Raw genomic sequence first — 21,868 nt, 5'->3', positions numbered from 1 at the left:
AGAGTTTCTGTCAATCAATTTGTTATTCTGCTTCCCCCTCCTTCCTGAACGGTACCACCTACGTCACCCTGACAGCCACCTATGTCATCCTGACATCTTATATCTCCAGAATTTGTCCTTGTACCCATGCTCACGACATGTTCTTATCAATTCTGATCTGGTCAAGTGCTAGAATCTCCCATAGGTCTGTACCTTAGGGCTCCTTCAATTCTATCTGGCAGGCTGCTCAATTGAGCTTCCTAAATTCCAAATCTGATCTTCCTTCTGAAACCAAGCAGGACCCTGTGGGGCTCCTGGGCACCGAAACCTTTCAAACAGCTTCTAATCAGGGAACGGAGGGGACTGGAGACAAAGGAAGAGCAGTCAATAAAAAATAGTGCAGCCACGGGGCAGGGTCCTGGTTCTGCCTCAAGGGATACATATAACAATATCTTTGAGCTCTTCTGCAGAACTGAAACTCCCAACTAATGGAAGATGCTCAGTTCAGTCGCTCAGTTGTATAAGACTCTTTGTGACCCCATGGACTGGAGCCCGCCAGGCTTCCCTGTCCATCACCAACTCCCAGAGCTTACTCAACTCATGTCCATCAAGTCTGTGATGCCATCCAACCATCTCATCCTCTGTCGTCCCCTTCTCCTCCTGCCTTCAATCCTTCCGGGCATGGGGGTCTTTTCCAAGGAGTCAGTTCTTCGTATCAGGTGGCCAAAGTATTGGAGTTTCAGTTTCAACATCAGTTCTTCCAATGAATATTCAGGACTGATTTCCTTTAGGATGGACTGGTTGAATCTCCTTGCAGTCCAAGGGCCTCTCAAGAGTCTTCTCCAATACCACAGTTCAAAAGCATCAATTCTTTGCCACTCAGCTTTCTTTATAGTCCAACTCTCACATCCATACATGACTACTGGAAAAACCATAGCCTTGACTAGATGGACTTTTGTCGGCAAAGTAATGTCTCTGCTTTTTAATATGCTGTCTAGTTTGGTCATAGCTTTTCTTCTAAGGAGCAAGTGTCTTTTAATTTCAAGGCTGCAGTCACCATCTGCAGTGATTTTGGAACCGAAGAAAATAAAGTCTGTCACTGTTTCCATTGTTTCCCCATATATTTGCCATGAAGTGATGGAACAGGATGCCATGATCTTAGTTTTCTGAATGTTGAGTTTTAAGCCAACTTTTTCTCTCTCTTCTTTCACTTTCATCAAGAGGCTCTTTAGTTCTTCTCCACTTTCTGCCATAAGGGTGGTGTCATCTGCATATCTGGTATTATTGATATTTCTTCCAGCAATCTTGAATCCAGCATGTGCTTCATCCAGCCTGGCATTTCACGTGATGTACTCTGGATATAAGTTAAATAAGCAGGGTGACAATATACAGCCTTGAAGTACTCCTTTCCCGATTTGGAACCAGTCTGTTGTTCCATGTCCAGTTCTAACTGCTGCTTCTTAACCTGTATTCAGATTTCCCAGGAGGCAGGTCAGGTGGTCTGGTATTCCCATCTCTTGAAGAATTTTCCACAGTTTGTTATGATCTACACAGTTAAAGTCTTTGGCGTAGTAAATAAAGCAGAAGTAGATGTTTTTCTGGAACTCTCTTGCTTTTTCTATGACCCAACAGATGTTGGCAATTTTGCTTTTCTAAATCCAGCTTGAACATATGGAAGTTCACGGTTCACATACTGTTGAAGCATGGCTTGGAGAATTTTGAGAATTACTTTTCTAGAGTGTGAGATTAGTGTAATTGTGCAGTATTTTGAACATTCTTTGGCATTGCCCTTCTTTGGGATTGGAACGGAAAGTGACCTTTTCCAGTCTGGTCACCACTGCTGAGTTTTCCAGATTTGCTGGCATATGGAGTGCAGCACTTTAAGAGCATCAAGGAAGATGTTCAGTTCAGTTCAGTTGCTCAGTCGTGTCCGACTCTTTGCGACCCCATGAATCACAGCACGCCAGGCCTTCCTGTCCATTACCAACTCCTGGAGTTCACTCAAATTCACTTCCATCAAGTCAATGATGACATCCAGCCATCTCATTCTCTGTCATCCCGTTCTCCTCCTGCCCCCAATCCCTCACAGCATCAGAGTCTTTTCCAGTGAGTCAACTCTTCGCATGAGGTGGCCAAAGTATTGGAGTTTCAGCTTTAGCATCAGTCCTTCCAATGAACACCCAGGACTGATCTCCTTTAGAATGGACTGGTTGGATCTCCTTGCAGTCCAGGGAACTCTCAAGAGTCTTCTCCAACACCACAGTTCAAAAGCATCAATTCTTCGGTGATCAGCTTTCTTCACAGTCCAACTCTCACATCCATACATGACCACTGGAAAAACCATAGCCTTGACTAGACAGACCTTGATTGGCAAAGTAATGTCTCTGGCTTTTAATATGCTATCTAGGTTGGTCATAACTTTCCTTCCAAGGAGTAAGCGTCTTTTAATTTCATGGCTGCAATCACCATCTGCAGTGATTCTGGTGCCCAAAAATTAAAGTCTGACACTGTTTCCACTGTTTCCCCATCTATTTCCCCTGTTTCCCCATCTATTTCCCATGAAGTGATGGGACCAGATGCCATGATCTTAGTTTTCTGAATGTTGAGCTTCAAGCCAACTTTTTCACTCTCCTCTTCCACTTTCATCAAGAGGCTTTTTAGTTCCTCTTCACTTTCGGCCATAAGGGTGGTGTCATCTGCATATCTGAGGTTATTGATATTTCTCCCGGCAATCTTGATTCCAGCTTGTGCTTCTTCCAGCCCAGCATTCCTCATGATGTACTCTGAATATAAGTTAAATAAGCAGGGTGACAATATACAACCTTGACGTCCTCCTTTTCCTATTTGGAACCAGTCTGTTGTTCCATGTCCATTTCTAACTGTTGCTTCCTCATCTGCATACAGGTTTCTCAAGAGGCAGGTTAGATGGTTTGGGATTCCCATCTCTTTCAGAATGTTCCACAGTTTCTTGTGATCCACACAGTCAAAGGCTTTGGCATAGTCAATGAAGCAGAAATAGATGTTTTTCTGGAACTCTCTTGCTTTTTCCATGATCCAGCAGATGTGGGGAATTTGATCTCTGGTTCCTCTGCCTTTTCTAAAACCAGCTTGAACATCTGGAAGTTCATGGTTCACGTATTGCTGAAGCCTGGCTTGGAGAATTTTGAGCATGACTTTACTAGCGTGTGAGATGAGTGCAATTGTGTGGTAGTTTGAGCATTCTTTGGCATTGCCTTTCTTTGGGATTAGAATGAAGACTGATCTTTTCCAGTCCTGTGGCCACTGCTGAGTTTTCCAAATGTGTTGGCATATTGAGTGTAGCACTTTCACAACATCATCTTTCAGGATTTGAAATAGCTCCACTGGAATTCCATCAACTCCACTAGCTTTGTTCGTAGTGATGCTTTCTAAGGCCCACTTGACTTCACATTCCAAGATGTCTGGCTCTAGGTGAGTGATCACACCATTGTGATTATCTTGGTCGTGAAGATCTTTTTTGTACAGTTCTTCTGTGTACTCTTGCCACCTCTTTTAATATCTTCTGCTTGTTTGCATTCTTCATTTCAGAGAAGGTGACAGTTTGATAACCTGCTCATCAAGAGACCACCTGAGGCCAGATTAAAGAAGTGCAGGCCCTGCACACACCCTGATCCTTATCAGCAGTACTGCCCTTAATGCATTGCTATAAAACTCCTCACCAAATCCTCGCAGGTGGGGACACACAGCTTTTCAGGGCAAGGGCCTTCTGTGTCTTCCTTTCCTGACAAAGCAATGAAGCTTTGCTTTTCTATTTCACCCAAAACTCTGTCTCTGAGATTTGATTCGGCACTGGTGCACAGAGACTGAGTTTTTGGCATCACTTCTCCTGAAAACCCTTCCGTGTTCCCTCGTGTCCTTGGATGAAAGTCAGCCCTCAGCCCAGCACACTGCCCTTGTTGAAGAGGTGTTGCTTCCTGGGCATGCCTCCTCCAGCCCCTGCCCTCTCAATCCTCATGTTCTTGGAGCTCCACACAGGGCAGGGCACCCTTGCCTGAATGCTTCACGTTTGAACAAGATGCGTCCCCACCACCTGCAATGTCCCTCCTGTCTTGCACACATCAGATGCTCCCTGTCCCCAGGACTCAGGTTCAGCTGCACCTGCTCTGTGCAGCCTTCCCCGGGTGACGGTGACTTCTGTGCTACCAGAGCATGAAGACAGTACAGGGTGCATTTCTGTGCTTGCTGTGTTTGCCCCCTCTCCAGGTGGGCAAACAACTGGGTAGGGCAGCGTCGAGGGCAAGGGTGAGACTCTAAGTCACACAGTCCTGGTCTCAGTCCCACAACTGCCAATTACTAAACATGTGACCTTGACCTCATTACTTGATGCTGTAATCTGAACGCTTGTATTCCCCCAACATGCAGATGTTGAAACCTAACACGTGTTCTGAGGATGTAGGAGAGGAAGCTGTGGAAAGGAGCTTAGGGCATGAGGATGGAGACCCCTGAAAGAAATTAGTGTCCTTGCAAAAGAGGCCCCACACCCACCCACAGAGCTCCCTCCCGCCTTCCACCCTTTTGACTTCTTCCACCAGCAAGGAGTCTACCATCGGCAACCTGAAGAGGGTCTCCATCAGAACCTGACCTTGCTGGAGCCCTGATCTTGGATTTCCAGCCTCCAGAACTGTGACAAATCAATTTTTGTTCTTTATAAGCCACCTAGTCTACGGTATTTTCTGTAGTAGCTCAAATGGATCACAACACTTAAGCCATCTCAAGTTTAATGTTTTCATCAGAAAAAAGAAAATAGTAGTATCTACCTCACAGGGTTAATAAAACAATTAAATAAGATACATAATACACTTAGCAACAATGCTAAGTAAACACTCCATAAACGTTTTAGTAGCCACCAGTTATTATTCACTGGAACCAGCACTTACTATTCTCTTGTCCTGGCAGACATTGCTAATCTACCACAACCCTCAGCTTTGCTGAGCTGGATGGGACCCACAGAAGCCTTATCACAGCATTCCAAAGAGTCACTACCAATCAACTGCAGATGGTGCATCAGGATCCCTGTCCAGTCACCCTTTGTATCCTAGCCTTCTGATGGCAGTGCCTGGCACAGAACCCGGCATGTGGTAGGTGTTCACAATGATTATGCAAGAAATAAATGTCATAATTCCTTATATACCTTTTGCAGCATCTCTCGTCTTCTCTTAATTATTAGTTTTTGGTGGAGTTTTTTCTTTTCCTGCTTCAAGTCATTGTCCAACTTCTGTTTTATAGAAAAGACTTCTGTTTGAGCCCGCTCCAAGAGTACTTGCATCTGATCTTCATCCAAGTAGCCTGCTCTAGATGAAAAAGATGCAGAGTTAGTTAATGCACTGTCCAAACTCACCTGCAGCTTGAATGTGCTGCAGATGAATGTTTATCTCCATATTAGTTTGGTTTGAATCTGAGAAATCTCTACCATCAGAACGGGCAGCTAAGACATCACTAAAATGCAGGAAGGGAAAGATCATCTTTTTTAGAGGCATGTAGAGGATGCTCAACATCACAAGATATATCACCTGTAAGGGCAGAAATTGGGGAAGAGTTTTTGGAGAACGTAACATTCAAGAGGACCACAGTGGAACAAATAGAATCTTCCAGGAGGAAATGATGGACTAGGACCTCCTGGTGACATGAATGGCACAAGCAAAGTCCAAGAGGTAAATCAGGGAAAGCTCCGTGTGAGGGTAAATTCTGTGTATCAGATAGATTGGCTAGGGTGCCCACATTAAAGATCACGCTTGAGTGTCTCTGTGAGGGTGTTTTCTTGTGAGATTTGCATTTGAATGGGTAGGCTCAATAAAGCAGATTGACTCTCTCCAATGTGGGTGGGCATCACCCAGTCCACTGAGGGCCTGAATAGAATAAAAAGTGGAGGAATGAGAAATTCCCCCTTTTGTCCTGCCTTGCTGTTGAACTGGGACATCTCATCTCATCTCCTTCTCTCAGACTGGGATTCCCATGGTTCTCAGGCCTTTGGCTGAATTACACCACTGGCTTTCCTGTGCCTCCAGCTTACAGATGGAGATCCTGGGACTTCTCAGCCTCCAAGTCATGTGAGCCAATTCCTCAAACATATATTTCTGTATCTGTTTTTCCAGATGCTGTCAATATTACCACTACTGTTCCCAGTCTGTTTGCATCCCCAGTCGAGGCCTCTGCTTGGTACACAGTAAATTCTCCATGGAAGCTTCCTGAATGAACGGTAGATACACATTTCAGAAATATGCCTGTGCCAACCTACTAAAATAGGATTTAAAAATCAGAGGTAATATACTTCCCAGGAAACTGCTTCCAGCAGTACAACCAGCTGTCTGGTGCTTCTGCTCAAGGCAAAGAGCTGCTTCCTTCACCACAGTGAAAATGAATCAGGAATGCTGAGTCAACTGCAGTGACAAATTCATTAGCATCTTTAGGTGGGAAGTGTTCATATAATTTGCACTTTACAGAATCCTCATTAAAGAGGGCAAGAGAGCTGCAAAGTCCCAATACAATTAGCTAGATAGTAGAACCAATCCTAAAACCATGGTTGCCCTAAGAAAATCAACCTTATCATCATGGCCCTATTCATTTTAGAGCTTATAACCTACAAAGAATAAATTTCATTGTTGACAATCATGAGTCTCAAAGACTAGCTGAGAAGAAATGCTGTCAAGGGGCTGGAAGCTACAGTGATTAACACCATTTACCTGGCCTCATGGTACCCCAATGTTGCTGAGAAAAAATACCCAGAAGCCAAGATAAGCATCTGTGTGTATACACTTAATTCCAAAGGTCAAGACATGGAAGCAACCTAAATGTCCACTGACAGATGGATGGATAAAGAAGATGTGGTGGGTACATACATACACACAATGGAATATTACTCAGCCACAAACAGAAGGAGATAATGCAGACAATGCCATTTGCAGAAACAAGGATGTAGCTAGAGAAGCATAGTAAGTGAAGTAAGCCAGATAGAGAAAGATAAATGTCATATGACAGTGTTTATACGTGGAATCTAAAAAGATGCAAATGGATTTATTTAAAAGAGAAAAAGGCTCACAGATATAGAAAACAAAATTATGATTACCAAAGTGGGGATGAGAGGAGGGATAAATTAGGAAGTTAGAATAAACATATACATACCACCATATATAAAATAAATAACCAACAAGGACCTACTGTATAACACAGGGAACTATATTCAATATTTTATAATAACTTATAAAAAAGATTCTGAAAAAGAATATATATATATACACACACACACTCATTTATATGTGTAACTGAATCAGTGTGCTTTACACCTAAAACTAACACAACACTGTACATCAACTATAATTCAGTTAAAAAAAACCCAAAACACAAAAAACAAAGGTGAATGCAAGAGCCAGCAGTGTGCTATAGCTCAAGGAGAAGCAGGCTGTCATTACCACACAGTTCCTCTAAGCCTCCACCACTGATGCCTCAATGAAATGCTGGGAACTGCTTTAAAATGACTCAGGGTCAGGATGAACAGCTACATCAAGATTGGCCACAAATTGGTACCTACTGAAGTTGATGATGGGAACACGTTGGCTCATTATAAAGTCATCTTAACTACTGACTATATTTAAAAAATTCTATCATGCAAAGGATTCTTCTAGAGAATTCTTAAGAAATAAGTCGAGTAGCCAGGGCATTCGATGAATGAACAGAAGTAGATGGTCACTGGGGCTTCCCAGGTGGTGTTAGTGGTTAGGAACCCCCCTGCCAGTGCAGGAGATGTAAGAGATGTGGGTTTCATCCCTGCGTCGGGAAGATCCCCTAGAGGAAGGCATGGCAACCCACTCCAGTATTCTTGCCTGGAGACTCCCATGAACAGAAGAGCCTGGCAGGCTGCAGTCCACTGGGTCACAAAGGGTCAGATACGAGTGAAGCGACTTAGCAGCAGCAGCAGATGGTCTGGTATGAGGACTATTGGGGGAAGGCTGTTTATCTGTGTTATCTGGGGTGGTTCAGGAGTCTTACCTCTCATGTTTCTGGATGAGGAGGGTCAGCTGAGCAGATGCAGTGCTCAGCAGGCCTTGCACACGGGTCTCTGATGATTGGATGTTCTGGACCAGGTACTCTCTGTGGCCGAATCTTTTACTGAGATGATATCTCTTACTAGCCTGGAAAAAGTCCATTAACTCTTCGACACTCTCCTGTTAAAAAAAAAAAATCGAGAAAACATGCCTAATTAAAATTTAGAGAAAATTCTTTCTAGTCATTTAAAATATTACATTTCCTTTCTGAAGAAAATACACAGGAATAGAAGCCCCGAGATGAATACATTAAATATCCCAGCCCTGAACAAAGGCTTAGAGAAAAGTACATACTAATAGGAAAGGGAAACTGCTGTATAGCTCAGGGAACTCAACTTGGTGTTCTGTGATAACGTAGAGGGGTGGAAAGGAGGCTCAAGAGGGAGGGGAATATATATATATATACACTTACAGCTGATTCATATTGCTATATAGCAGAAACGAATAAAACATTGTAAAGTAACTATCGTCCAATTAAAAGTAAATTTAAAACAGAAATTTTTTTTTACAAAAAGGGCTTTGAAAAGTGCATTCAAGACCCAGATGGTAAAGTCTTACCAAAACAATTTTGCTGCCTTATGAATGGGATGTACATTTCACTCAGGTCTCCTTCACCCACATGCAGTCACACCTCTGAAGTTCCCCAAACACAGCATCACAACAGGTGTTGAAATTCTGGGATAAATCACCACTGGCTCTGACCCCAGCACCCCCACATTCAGCGAGGACAGGAGATGAGTCTGGTCACAGAGTAGCAAGAAGTTCTTAGAATTTACAAAACGCCTAAAAACCCAAGCAAGCACACAGGAGTAATAATAGCCTAGAACATACTGGGTGCTTTTTCTGGGCCTGGCACTGGACCCAGAGTGTTTCTCATCTTTTCTAACTTAATCCAGGGAGAAGATCCTATTATTCCCATTTCACAGATGAGGAAACTGAGTCCACACAGCTGGTAAACGACTGAGCAAGGCTCTGAAGCTCAGCCATCTAATTCCAGGGCCTGTGCTCTTGCTCAGTAGAGGCTGTCTCGCAAATCCAGCTTCAACCAGTAGCACAGTAATTGGATGAGCCATAATTAAACCAGCAGAAATGAGACCTGCAGTAATTAAATCATCAGCCTTAGTGTATTATCCCACTGACTGGCTCTGCTGTCTCTTCTCCACCTGGCGAAATACTGTCCATGCAATGGGTTACTCGGAGGTTCAATGTCTTCATCAGAAAGAAACATACGAGGCCCTGGACAGTCCCCTTTCCACACAAAAGCTATAATCTTTCCAGGTCCAACACCTGAGGATTTGCACTCTCCAGACAGTGAAGAGTGGAATGGCCAGTGGGATGTGGCTGAAGGCCAGCTTCTCCCTGAGAGTTCCTGGAAGCAGAGTCAACACCGTAGGAACACTGAGACGGTATTTCCACCCTCCATGGAGCTGGACCCTGTGAGTCGGCTGATCTGAGCCCCGATGTCAGGAAGCTCAGAGTCGGGGTCCTCAGATACCAACACATCTGTGCCGTGGCACTATCACCACAGCTGCTACTTTTCTGTCCCCAGTCTCATGAAGAAGGACACATGTACTTTCCGACATGAACAGTCAGACACAGCTCATCATGAGGAGTAAGTAAACCGAAAGCAAAGTCTGTTCGTCCCTAAGGGATGCTCCAGGGTCCGAATACCTACCCAGGAGTTTATTTACCCTCCTAAAGTTTTAGTGGGAAAACCAAGAAGAAAAAGGAGAGACTGGCTAGTTCTCTTCATGCTCAGATGTCCAGTACCTTCAGAGAGGGGTCCTCTCTTCCCAGAAGGCTCACGAGGGCCACCTGGTCTCCTCCTGGGATGGCTCTGCTGTCACAACCCTTACCCACGGGGCTTGAGTCAGGACCGGAACTCCAGTGTGTTACTGCACACCAGTGATTTCATTCTGTGTATACAGGGTTTCCCTGGTGGCTCGGACAGTAAAGAATCCTCCTGCAGTGCGGGAGACCTGGGTTCCACCCCTTGGTTGGGAAGATCCCCCTGGAGGAGGGCATGACCACCCACTCCAGTATTCTTGCCTGGAGAATCTCCATGGACAGAGAGGCCTGGCGGGCTGCAGTCCATGGGGTAACAAAGAGTCGGACATGACTGAGCAACTAAGCACTCACATACAGATGCAGGTAAAAGACCTTAGGCAGGCCTCGTAAAAATAGTGACAGTCTCATATAAACAATCAGTTCAGTTCAGTTCAGTTCAGTCGCTCAGTCGTGTCCGACTCTCCGCGACCCCATGAATCACAGCACGCCAGGCCTCCCTGTCCATCACCAACTCCCGGAGTTCACTCAAACTCATGTCCACAGAGTCGGTGATGCCATCAATAGGTTTGGCCAAAAAATTCATTTGGCTCAAAATGTTACAGAAAAACCCAGATGAATTTTTGGCCAATCCAGTATTTGCACAGTCATCTAGGAATTCATTCTGTCTGGATGAATGACACTCAAGCTTCCATGCACAAATACCCACCAATTCACTCAAGCCTATGAAGACAGAGATCATAAGCCCTAGGCACACATCACCACACATGAGCACACACACGTACATATATGCACTTATATATTTCTATTTTTAACTGCTATATATAGTAAACATATATTGTGCCAAGCACTGGCTTTCTGTGAATTTGAGTAAATCTGCATCATGCCACTTTTAGTATGGGGATTCTATTACTTCCATTTTACAGATAAGGCAACTGAGGCTCAGAGACACTTGGTAATTTGCTTTAGTTGACCGAGCTGACAGGTGGTGGAACTAGAATTCAGGTCCAGGTGAGCCTGAGTCCAGGGCCTGTGCTTCAAGCCACCGTTTATTCGCCGTGCTTACTGGAAAGTCACCCTCTACATCAAGAGGTGGAAGGAAGACGGGGTTAGTTCGCTGGAACCCAGCACAAAAGAAGAGACAGGATTTAACTCGGGGAGAGGAGGCATTTAGCGAAACAGTTCAGGAAAATGACTCCTCCATCAGAGGGAGCCTCATCTGAAGCATTACCTGTATTTTAGAGTAATCTTGCAGCAGCATTTTTGCTGCCTCTGGCTTCAGCTCTCCTTTGAAAATAGCACTTTTTATCTGGGTAAAAAAGATATTGTGCAGTTCGTTCCTTTGGAAAATGGCCAGCTGCCTGTGGGCCTTGGCAAAGTCCTCCTCCTGCTGTAGCGCGAGCGCCCTCCTCAGGTGTTCCTGCTCCAGGCCGTGGAGGGTCCGCAGGAGGCTGCTGCACTCAAGGGCGGACTGCGGAGAAAAGAGGGAGTGAGTGGGGGGTGACACACCAGCCGGGTGTGCACAGGCACATACACGCAACATGCAAGCACACACACATACATGTGTGTGCAAATGTATACACACAGCACACATACATGCCCCAGCACACATGCACAATGCATATAAATGCACCCGACAATAATGCATATATATGCATGCACACTCATACAGGCACACACATGTACACACAGGACACATGCATGCACCATCAGCATACATATGCCCACTGGACATTGATGCGTATGGAAAAAATACACACACATGTAAAGTTACATCCACATGCATACACATACACACAGCACATATGCATGCAGCACCAACACACACATGCATATATACACATGCAAAGTGCACATAAACACACCCAGAAATAATGCATAGACATGCACACACATACAGGCACACACACAATACATATGTATACACAGGACACGCACGTGCACAGTGCTCATAAATGCACACAGCAATAATGCGTATACATATACACAAAGAAGCACACACATGCATGCACATGTACACACACACACACAGCACACATGCATGTACCAGCAAACATCACATGAACACACACACACCGTGCATATAAATGCACACAGCAACAAACAGGGCACACACATGCACACAGATGGACACAGAGCAATACACTTACACACAATTCACACATGCACATGCAAGCACACGCATGCACACACACACAGAACACACACATTTACACACACATACACAGAACCATCTCAAAGAAGAAAATTCATAAGGGTGGAAACCTTCAAATCAAACTGCCTGAAAATAGCCCGCAAAATGGAAACATCAACGGACTGTGCTGTTAGGCCTCCCAAGTTTATTTCCATCATCTTTCATTCTTAACTTAGTTGAAGAGAAAAATACCAGTGATCAGGCCCAAGCTGAGATCATTTGTGTTAAAGGGAGGCAAAGAGGAGGTAAGAAGTGGCTTCTGGGATGCCTGCACTCTCCATGGTCCAGAGAGAAGGCAAGGGACACACTTTCACTGAGTTCCTGATGCATCTGCACTCCCCTCATCTCAGAGACTCATGCTGCAGGAGGGCGTGTTAGTAATCCCACCTGCAGGGGCAGAATTCTAAGACCCCAAGATCCCTGAACCCCTGGTATAGACATCACATGAATCCCCTCCTTTTCAGGGGACATAAACTTTGAAGATGATGGGACTGTCACTCCCACGATCCACAGAAATGTGTTCATCCCCTGCTCCAGTTCAGTTCTCCTGTGGCACAGATGAGAGACTAAAGTCTAAAGCAAAGGACACCCCTTCCCAGGCTTGCCAACCAGGTGAGGTCATGTGAAGCGACCTGGCATGGGACACAATAGAGTGGTGGGGAGTAGGGCAAGGTGGAGACAGAAAGCCCTGCCTACAGGGCCAGCCACTGTCTACCCACCAAGGGACGCTCTGCAGGACTATGCACTTGGTGTGGCCACATCTTCCCATTTTTTTAAAAGAGAAACTGAAAGTCTGGGTTTTCATCCAAAATTTTATATTTTAAAAACTGGCAACTTATGTGCATTTTTTTTTCTAGTTTTATTTTATTTTTTTAAATTTATTTATTTTAATTGGAGGCTAATTACTTTACATTATTGTATTGGTTTTGCCATACATTAATATAATGGTCATTCACCACAACTCCCTACTGAACTTCCCACTAAAATAGACTTTTCATATAAATGAGGCATGTTTATCCTTTGGCTTCAAATGCCTGAAAAAGCAACCTGCATGGAAGGATTGAGGGACATGGACCAGGACAGTTCAGTTCAGTTCAGTTCAGTCGCTCAGTCGTGTCCGACTCTCCGCGACCCCACCAGGACAGGGCACTTTAATTCTGGCTCAAGAATCACAGGTCTATGCCAGGCTATTCTGGCACCTGCTATTTACACTGACTCTACACCATCAAGATGGGGAAACAATGGAAACAGTGATAGACTTTATTTTCTTGGCCTCCAAAATTACTGCAGATGGTGACTGCAGCCATGAAATTAAAAGACGCTTGCTTCTTGGAAGAAAAACTATGATCAACCTAGACAGTATATTAAAAAGCAGAGACTTGACTTTGCCAACAAAGGTCCTTCTAGTCAAACCTATGGTTTTTCCAGTAGTCCTGTATGGATGTGAGAGTTGGACCATAAAGAAAACTGAGGGCCGAAGAACTGATGCTTTTGAACTGTGGTGATGGAGAAGACTCTTGAGAGTCTCTTAGACTGCAAGAAGATCCAAGGAGTCAATCCTAAAGGAAATCAGTCCTGAATATTCATTGGAAGAACTGATGCTAAAGCTGAAGCTCCAATACTTTGGCCACCTGATACAAAGAACTGACTCATTGGAAAAGACCCTGATGCTGGGAAAGATTGGAGGCAGGAGGAGAAGGGGATGACAGAGGATGAGATGGTTGGATGGCACCATCGACTCGATGGACATGAGTTTGAGCAAGCTCTGGGAGCTGGTGATGGACAGGGAAGGAAGCCTGGTGTGCTGTGGTCCATGGGGTCACAAACAGTCAGATGTGACCGAGTGACTGAATTGAATTGAACTACACCATCAAAAATATGAAACTGTATCCAGAAATTATGACTGTACTAAATGACACTCCCTGTACTGAATTTAGCAGGCTGGGCAAATTGTAAAAATGTTTTATATAAGTAAATCCACTGGGGGGGTTACAGTGTAAGAGTTCTTGCACTAAGGCGTTTCTTCCTTAAGCATACACAGAGAAGAGTTAGGAAACCTCAGGGAGCTCAGGGCAGGTGGTGCTGGCGCTGCCTCTTCTCCAAGCAGCTGTGAAGCCGGCACATCTGGAAGAGAGTCCTGGTACACAGCACATACCCTGAATGGCCAGTGGCTGCTTGCAGGAAGCTAGGCAAGTCACTTCCCCTCTGGGCTTCCATTTCCCCAGCTCAAACTGAAAAGATTTCATAGGTTGACTGTTTTATGCCATGGGCTTCTTTAAAGTTACACGAAATAATGAAACATGATAAACACTGTATAGAACAGGGCTGACAGTGCCAAGTTCTGGTCTAAATCCTACACAAGTATTAATATTAACTGTTCTATAAGACAGGCGTCATCATTACCCCCAGTTTAAGGATGGGGAAACCAAGACCCAGGGAGCCTGAACAACGCACTGGGAGGAACAGACTGAGATCTAAACCTAAGCCACCCGCGTTTAGAGTCCAGAGTCAGCACTGACCTCCCAAGAGCCTCTCCCTGGAGAAATGCTTTGAAAACTGTTTGGGATTACATAGGCCTTTCAATGTGAACAGAATTCACTGCTATACTAACTATTGGAATTCCTAAACTTTACTGAAGAAAACTGATACTGCCCATTTCATTTTTTTTAAAGCAAATTTTTGGAGGAATAATATGACTGATATATTTTCATGCATTTTTATTTAAAGGTGACTATAATACATGAACAGATAAGTACAAGGTCGTCGATAGTTTTCTAAGATGGAATGGTTTGAACAGACTGGAAGGGAAATAGCTCTATTACCTTTTGCCGTTCAGATGGTATTTTTGGAAGCAGATTGGCTTAAATAAAGAGACTGGTCTCTGGACAAGGTGGCCTGGGGGATCCAGAGGGATAGTCCCCTACCACTGGCCCCTGCATGGACGAAGCAGGAAGACACTGTGTGTCACCCCTTCTCCATGCTCCCAACAGCCAGCATAAATAATGAGCCAACACTTAAAACTGCATCGCCCTGGGCGGCCGTGAGGTGCAGTCGCTGGGATGAGCTGCCTGCGTGAATCTTGGTCCACTCACATGTCCTAGGGCAGGTGACCTTCTCTCCATCTGGTTCCTTACCTATAAACATGGGATCCTATCAATTTCCACCTCCCTGAGTGAGTGTGAATATTTGAAGAGAAGGTCCAGGTGATAAGCTTAGAACAATTCTTGGCCCAGAGTGAATGCTAAGTAAGTGTGAGAGCGTTTCATGAAATCAGACCTTGTACTGTGATGGTGAGTGGAAACAAGCATGATATACTGTTAATGAACTGCATAAACTTCACTCTGTAAAAAAATATATTTAAAGCAAAAGGCTTATGCTGAAATCCTAGGACAGGAGTGAGGGCCCTTTAGCATAGCTGTGTCTCCAGGCTGAGACACAGCAGAACTTAACAAACAGACTGAACGAATGTTGGTCTGCTGTTGAGTGGTCAGATGGGTTTCAATATTTTTTTGGAGGGGAGGAGTTCTTTTTATGCTGTGGAGCTGGAGTTGGCAAGCTTTCAGTAAAGAACAAGATAAATATTTTAGGCTTTGCAGGACACATCGGGTCTCTGCCACATATTCTTTTTTTGTTTGTTTTGTTTTTATTTTTTGTAATTCTTTAAAAATGAAGAAACCATTCTCAAGGGTCAGACAGAAAAAGGCCAGGCAGGACTGGACTCCTGGGTCCCAGCCTGCTGATCTCTGCTTTCCAGTCTTTCTCAAGCCTTCTTTATTGAACGCATATTATTTTTATCAGAAAAAAAAAATTAGAACAAATTTAGGAAATAAGAGAGAGAGAATGAGGCTGTTTGGGACTGAATCACTAACTGTGTTTAATGCATTCTTTTTAAGTGCTGAGCTCAAGGAAACACGGTCCTGACCTGTAAAGTCATGGATGGAGATCAGAGAGTGTGGTCAGCTAGGGGAGCCACGGTGAGCTGAACAGTGCCCCCTCCTTAAAAAGATACATCCACCTTCTAACTCCAGCACCTGATGAATGTGATCTTCTTTGAAAGCAGGGTCTTTGCAGATGCATTTAAAGATCTCATGAGGTCATCCTAGATTATTTGGGTGAGTCCTATATCAAAAAATGAGTGTCCTTATAAGAGATAGAAGAGAAGGTGACAGCGTCAAGGGGCCATGTGAAGACCGAGCTTAAGATTGGAGGGCTGTGGCAACAAGCCAAGGAATGCCTGGAGCCACCAGGAGCTGGAAGAGGTGGGGGAGGGGGGAATTTCTCCCCAAGAGATTTCAGAGCAGGCACGTCCACCTGACACCGTGATTTTGGGCTTCTGGCTTCCAGAACTGTGAGAGAATGAATTTCTGTTGTTCTAAGTGACTACGTCTATGGTCATTTGTTACAGTAGCTGCTGGAAATTCATACAGGAACCAAACAGAAGATAAGTCACACTTATTTTCTCATCCCTAAAATGAGATGGATGTTGAGGTGAAGGGACCCCAGATCCAGGGGAGTGGGTGGGAGTGAGATAGCGTAAATCACTCCTCTATTGTTTACTGCCCGGTCCATGGTCTAACCACAGGTGACATGTGAGAGCCAAGAGGCGTCACCCCAAGAGCGCTCCTCACTCCTGGGGAATTCTGTGCACAGCCGCCAGTCTGGGGAATGGGCATTAGGAGTCGAGAAGCTTGTTCCTAAGTAGATGTTAGACCCCCCCGATGGATCAGGATATGTGGGCTCAAGTCACCGGAGCCAACCAGCAATTTCTTTCATGAAGGAAGGAAAAATCAGGCTGGACTTGGTACACTTGGGAAAAAAAACACTCTGGCATGATTCCTTTCAAAATAGCAACTGACACTCTCTAAAAAAATGAGAGCTGGTCTCTGATTAACAGAGGCCGGCCCTGAGAAGGCTGACGGATCAGAACTCCCAGACCCCGCACTGTGTAGGACAGCCTTCTATAGCCCAGGCCCGGGGTCTCCTTTCCTGCATAACTTTTCCCAGCCACTCGGAGAGGTCAGTGCCCTTGGCCTTGATTCACAGGCTTACAGAAGCTAATCAGGGCCTTCAGGAGCAGAGGGGAGTCCAGGCTTGTTTGGTTCCAGAGCCCGTGCTGGAGAGAGAACTGTGACCTAGTATGGTGCAATCCAGACGGACACACATGCACTGACATCACAGCCCCTTGAGCTATGCTTTCCCAGAATGACGCCTTTCTACTTGCCCCATGACCTTCCGGAGAAGGCAATGGCAAGCCACTCCAGTACTCTTTCCTAGAAAATCCCATGGATGGAGGAGCCTGGTAGGCTGCAGTCCATGGGGTCGTTAAGGGTCGGACACAACTGAGCGACTTCACTTTCACTTTTCACTTTCACACATTGGAGAAGGGAATGGCAACCCACTCCAGTGTTCTTGCCTGGAGAATCCCAGGGACGGGGGAGCCTGGTGGGCTTCCGTCTATGGGGTCACACACAGTCGGACACGACTGAAGTGACTTAGCAGCAGCAGCAGCATGACCTTCCACTGCACTTGAACGTGCCTCTGTTATAACACAGCTGAATGAAGTCATACTTGTTACACATGAGGATCCTTCATTAGACTATGAACTTCTCAAATGCAACAGCCATGACTCAATGTTCTCTGCACCTTCACTGCCTAGACAGCAGTGATCAGTAAATGCTTTCTGAATGAATTCTGGTTGGTTGGCGGACGGACGGATGGATCTGTAGATGGACAGGTAGATGGAAGAGTGGTAGGTAGATACATGGATAAATGGGCAGATGGATGGATGTGCAGATGGACAGGTAGACAGAACGGTGGTAGGTGGATGGATGGATGGGCTGGGAGTTGGATGGACAGAAGCATGGATGAGCCGTGAGTGAATAAATGGATGGGTGAATGAGTAGATGGGACAGATGAAAGGGTGGCAGGTGGGGAGGATGGATGGCCAGATGGATGAATAAAATCGACGGATGGGTAAATGATGAATCCCTAAGAGGAAGGAGGGAGGCAAAAGAAAGCTTCCCTTTCAAAGCTGCCTTACCCTCTCACTAACACGTTTCAGCACCTCTTCTGCTTCCTCCATGGCTGCCATCTCCCTCTGGTACTGGCTTTCTGTCTTCTTTCTTGTTTCCAGGTCACACTCAGCCGTCAGAGCCACCATCTTCCGATCATACTCCTCTTGTATTTCTTTCTCCAGCAACAGAAACTGCTTTTTGAACACAGCACCCATCCTCCTCTCCACCTGAGGGGAGAGCTGGCCACTGCTGGTCAGATTTCTCAGCAGAAGGGCAATGATATCTTTGCTGATTTGAGTTCGACAAGCTTCCAGATCTGAGTCTGCCCGATTCAGGGTTGCAATTTCCAACCTGGGAAACACAGAGGTCAAGAGAATTTCATTACATAAAATCGCAACAGAAACCAAAGGTCCCTCAGAGAACGAAGGTTTTTCAATTATTTGTGGGCAAGGTCTTTCTTTTTTCCTTTCCTCTCCTTTTTTCCTCTTCCACTCCAACCACTTACAAAAGGACAGTGAATAAAGTAGCAGAATCTTATTTAATAAAATTCCAGCCATGTTGGAAATGACACGGACTATAACTAATATAAGACATGGTCTTTCTCAACAAGCCATGGATCAACAACATCAACAAGACTAAGAGAAAATGGTTAAATATTTGGAGGATTTCAAAATTAAAATTTACTGTTTTCCAATTAAAAATTAATTTATAGGTGTGCCAACTAAATGTAACGTGGTATCCTGTATGGAATCCTGAAACATAAAAAGGACATTAAAAACTAGGGAAATCTAAATAGGGATTAGTTAATAATAAAGTAACAGTATTGGTTCATTATTTTTAACAAATGTACCATAGGAATGGAAGATTTTAATAACGGGGAATCTGAGTACAGGGTATGTACAACCTCTCTGTACTATTCTCTCAGTTTTTATGTGAATCTAAAACTGCTCTAAAAATGAAGTCTACTCAAGAAATATTGTGAGGTACTTCACAGGGTCTCAGATTCTGAAACTTGATTGTGACAACTAAAGATACACATAGACATCAGCCTGTCTTCAGCGTGGCTGAATTTTATGGTATCTCAGCTATACCTCTACAAAACTATTAAAAGATACAAAGGACAAAATTATGTTCACAATAGAAAAATCTGGAAAATAAAAAAAACCCACAAAAAAAGATTTCATTGACTGTAGGTCTACCACCCAATCAGAACCAATGAAAGCATTTTGTTGTTTTTGCTTCCAGTATTTTTTTTCTCTGCACATATTTTAGTTACATAGATCCAAGTACAATTTTGTCCTTTTTTCAATTACTACTATAGCAGGCATCTTCAACTGGTATTTCAAAGCTGCAAAAGTTTATTTATAATGGTTGAAAAATATCTCACGGTGCGGTGTGCCATGATTCAATGAATCCTTCTAGTGGTGCACATTTGGGCTACTCGAAAAATTCAAAATCTAAAATAATCTGAAGTAAACATCCTTTGTAACGAGTTTTTGGTAATCATGATGATCTCTTTGGTATTATCTCCACAAACAGTATCAAATGTGGGTCAGATGTGACCAATATTTTTAAGCTTCCTGGGATATCATGCTAAAACCACTTTCCAGAAAAGCTCCCCATCAATGCAGTAGGGTTCTTATTTCACCTGTCCCTAGATTTAAACATTTTTACCAATTTGATAGAAAATGGCATCTGACTGTAAAATATAAGAGTCTTAAGAAAATCTTCCTATGGATATTTTTAAATGTTTAAAAGTAGAATAGTATGACTCCCAATGCAATCATTATTCAACTTCGAAAAATGTCAATATTTACCAATCATGTTTTAGCTACTCTCTTCAAAGTCTGAGCATTTTAAAGCAAACCAGGATATTTCATTTTACTTTGAATGTCCTCAGTATGTATCATTAACTATCAGGAATGTATGTATATAGAATATATGTATATATGTGTGTGTGTATATATATATATAATGTTTATATACACATATATGGGCTTCCCAGGTGATACAGTGGTAAAGAATTCGCCTGCCAATGCAGAAGACATAGGAGACACGGGTTTAGTCCTTGGGTCTGACAGATCCTGTGGAAAAGGAAATGGCAACCCACTTCAGTATTCTTGCCTGGCAAGTTCTACAGACAGAGGAGCCTGACGGGCTACAGTCCATGGGGTTGCAAAGAGTCGGAGATGACTAAGCACACACACAGTATATAAATACACATACACAAAAGTGAGTGTATATGTATATATACACTTAAGTGCATATGTATGTCTATATATGTATATATATGTTTATGTATATCAGTTTTACCAAATCTTAATGTCATTATCATATTAAATATCATTTAACTGTAATCAAGATTGCCAGGAGAAATATCAATAACCTCAGATATGCAGATGACACCACCCTTAGGGCAGAAAGTGAAGAGGAACTAAAAAGCCTCTTGATGAAAGTGAAAGAGGACAGTGAAAAAGTTGGCTTGAAGTTCAACATTCAGAAAACTAAGACCATGGCCTCTGGTCCCATCACTTCATGGGAAATAGATGGGGAAACAGTGGAAAGTTTTATTTTTTGGGCTTTATTTTTTTGGGCTGCAAAATCACTGCGGATGCTGATTGCAGCCATGAAATTAAAAGACACTTACATCATTGAAAGGACTGATGCTAAAGCTGAAACTGCAATACTTTGGCCACCTCATGCGACGAGTTGACTCACTGGAAAAGACTCTGATGCTGGGAAGGGTTGGGGGCGGGAGGAGAAGGGGATGACCGAGGATGAGATGGCTGGATGGCATCACCGACTCTGTGGACTTGAGTCTGAGTGAACTCCGGGAGTTGGTGATGGACAGGGAGGCCTGGTGTGCTGTGATTCATGGGGTCGCGGAGAGTCGGACACGACTGAGCGACTGAACTGAACTGAACTACTTGGAAGGAAAGTTATGACCAACCTAGATAGCATATTGAGAAGGCAATGGCAAGCCACTCCAGTACTATTGCCTAGAAAATCCCATGGATGGAGGAGCCTGGTAGGTTGTAGTCCGTGGGGTCGCTAAGGGTCGGACACGACTGAGCGACTTCACTTTCACTTTTCACTTTCACCCATTGGAGAAGGAAAAGGCAACACACTCCAGTGTTCTTGCCTGGAGAATCCCAGGGACGGGGGAGCCTGGTGGGCTTCCGTCTATGGGGTCGCACAGAGTCGGACACGACTGAAGTGACTTAGCAGCAGCAGATAGCATATTAAAAACCAGAGACATTACTTTGTCAACAAGGTCCATCTAGTCAAGGCTATGGTTTTTCCAGTGGTCATGTATGGATGTGAGAGTTGGACTGTGAAGAGAGCTGATCGCTGAAGAATTGATGCTTTTGAACTGCGGTGTTGGAGAAGACTCTTGAGAGTCCCTTGGACTGCAAGGAGATCCAACCAGTCTATCCTAAGGGAGATCAGTCCTGTGTGTTCATTGGAAGGACTGATGCTAAAGCTGAAACTGCAATACTTTGGCCACCTCATGCGATGAGTTGCTGTTGCTGCTGCTGCTGCTAAGTCGCTTCAGTCGTGTCCGACTCTGTGAGACCCCATAGACGGCAGCCGACCAGGCTCCGCCGTTCCTGTGATTCTCCAGGCAAGAACACTGGAGTGGGTTGCCATTTCCTTCTCCAATGTGTGAAAGTGAAGTCGCTCAGTCGTGTCCGACTAGTAGCGACCCCATGGACTGCAGCCCACCAGGCTCCTCTGTCCATGCGATTTTCTAGGCAAGAGTACTGGAGTGGCTTGCCATTGCCTTCTCCACATGCGACGAGTTGACTCACTGGAAA

At 44.3% G+C, this 21,868-nt stretch overlaps 1 protein-coding gene across 2 annotated transcripts in view; it reads right to left on the bottom strand.

The window, feature by feature from the left end:
• EVC2 (EvC ciliary complex subunit 2) overlaps positions 1 to 21,868 on the bottom strand; it is a 161,606-nt gene that overhangs the window by 57,565 nt on the left and 82,173 nt on the right. For both annotated transcript variants that reach the window (XM_088836479.1, XM_088836480.1), the window contains exons 10-13: positions 18,077 to 18,401; positions 11,074 to 11,313; positions 8,002 to 8,177; positions 5,150 to 5,309 (exon numbers count right to left, since the gene is read on the bottom strand). In XM_088836479.1, the coding sequence (XP_088692605.1) occupies positions 5,150 to 5,309; positions 8,002 to 8,177; positions 11,074 to 11,313; positions 18,077 to 18,401 (901 nt within the window). The remainder of the gene's footprint in view (positions 1 to 5,149; positions 5,310 to 8,001; positions 8,178 to 11,073; positions 11,314 to 18,076; positions 18,402 to 21,868) is intronic.

The sequence above is a fragment of the Moschus berezovskii genome, chromosome 5 (genome assembly GCF_049115385.1).
Source record: "Moschus berezovskii isolate FMDL1 chromosome 5, NW_MosBer_1.0, whole genome shotgun sequence".
Classification (NCBI taxonomy): Eukaryota; Metazoa; Chordata; class Mammalia; order Artiodactyla; family Moschidae; genus Moschus; species Moschus berezovskii.
Note: the sequence above shows the minus strand (reverse complement) of the source record. Positions and strands in the feature narration are given on the sequence as shown.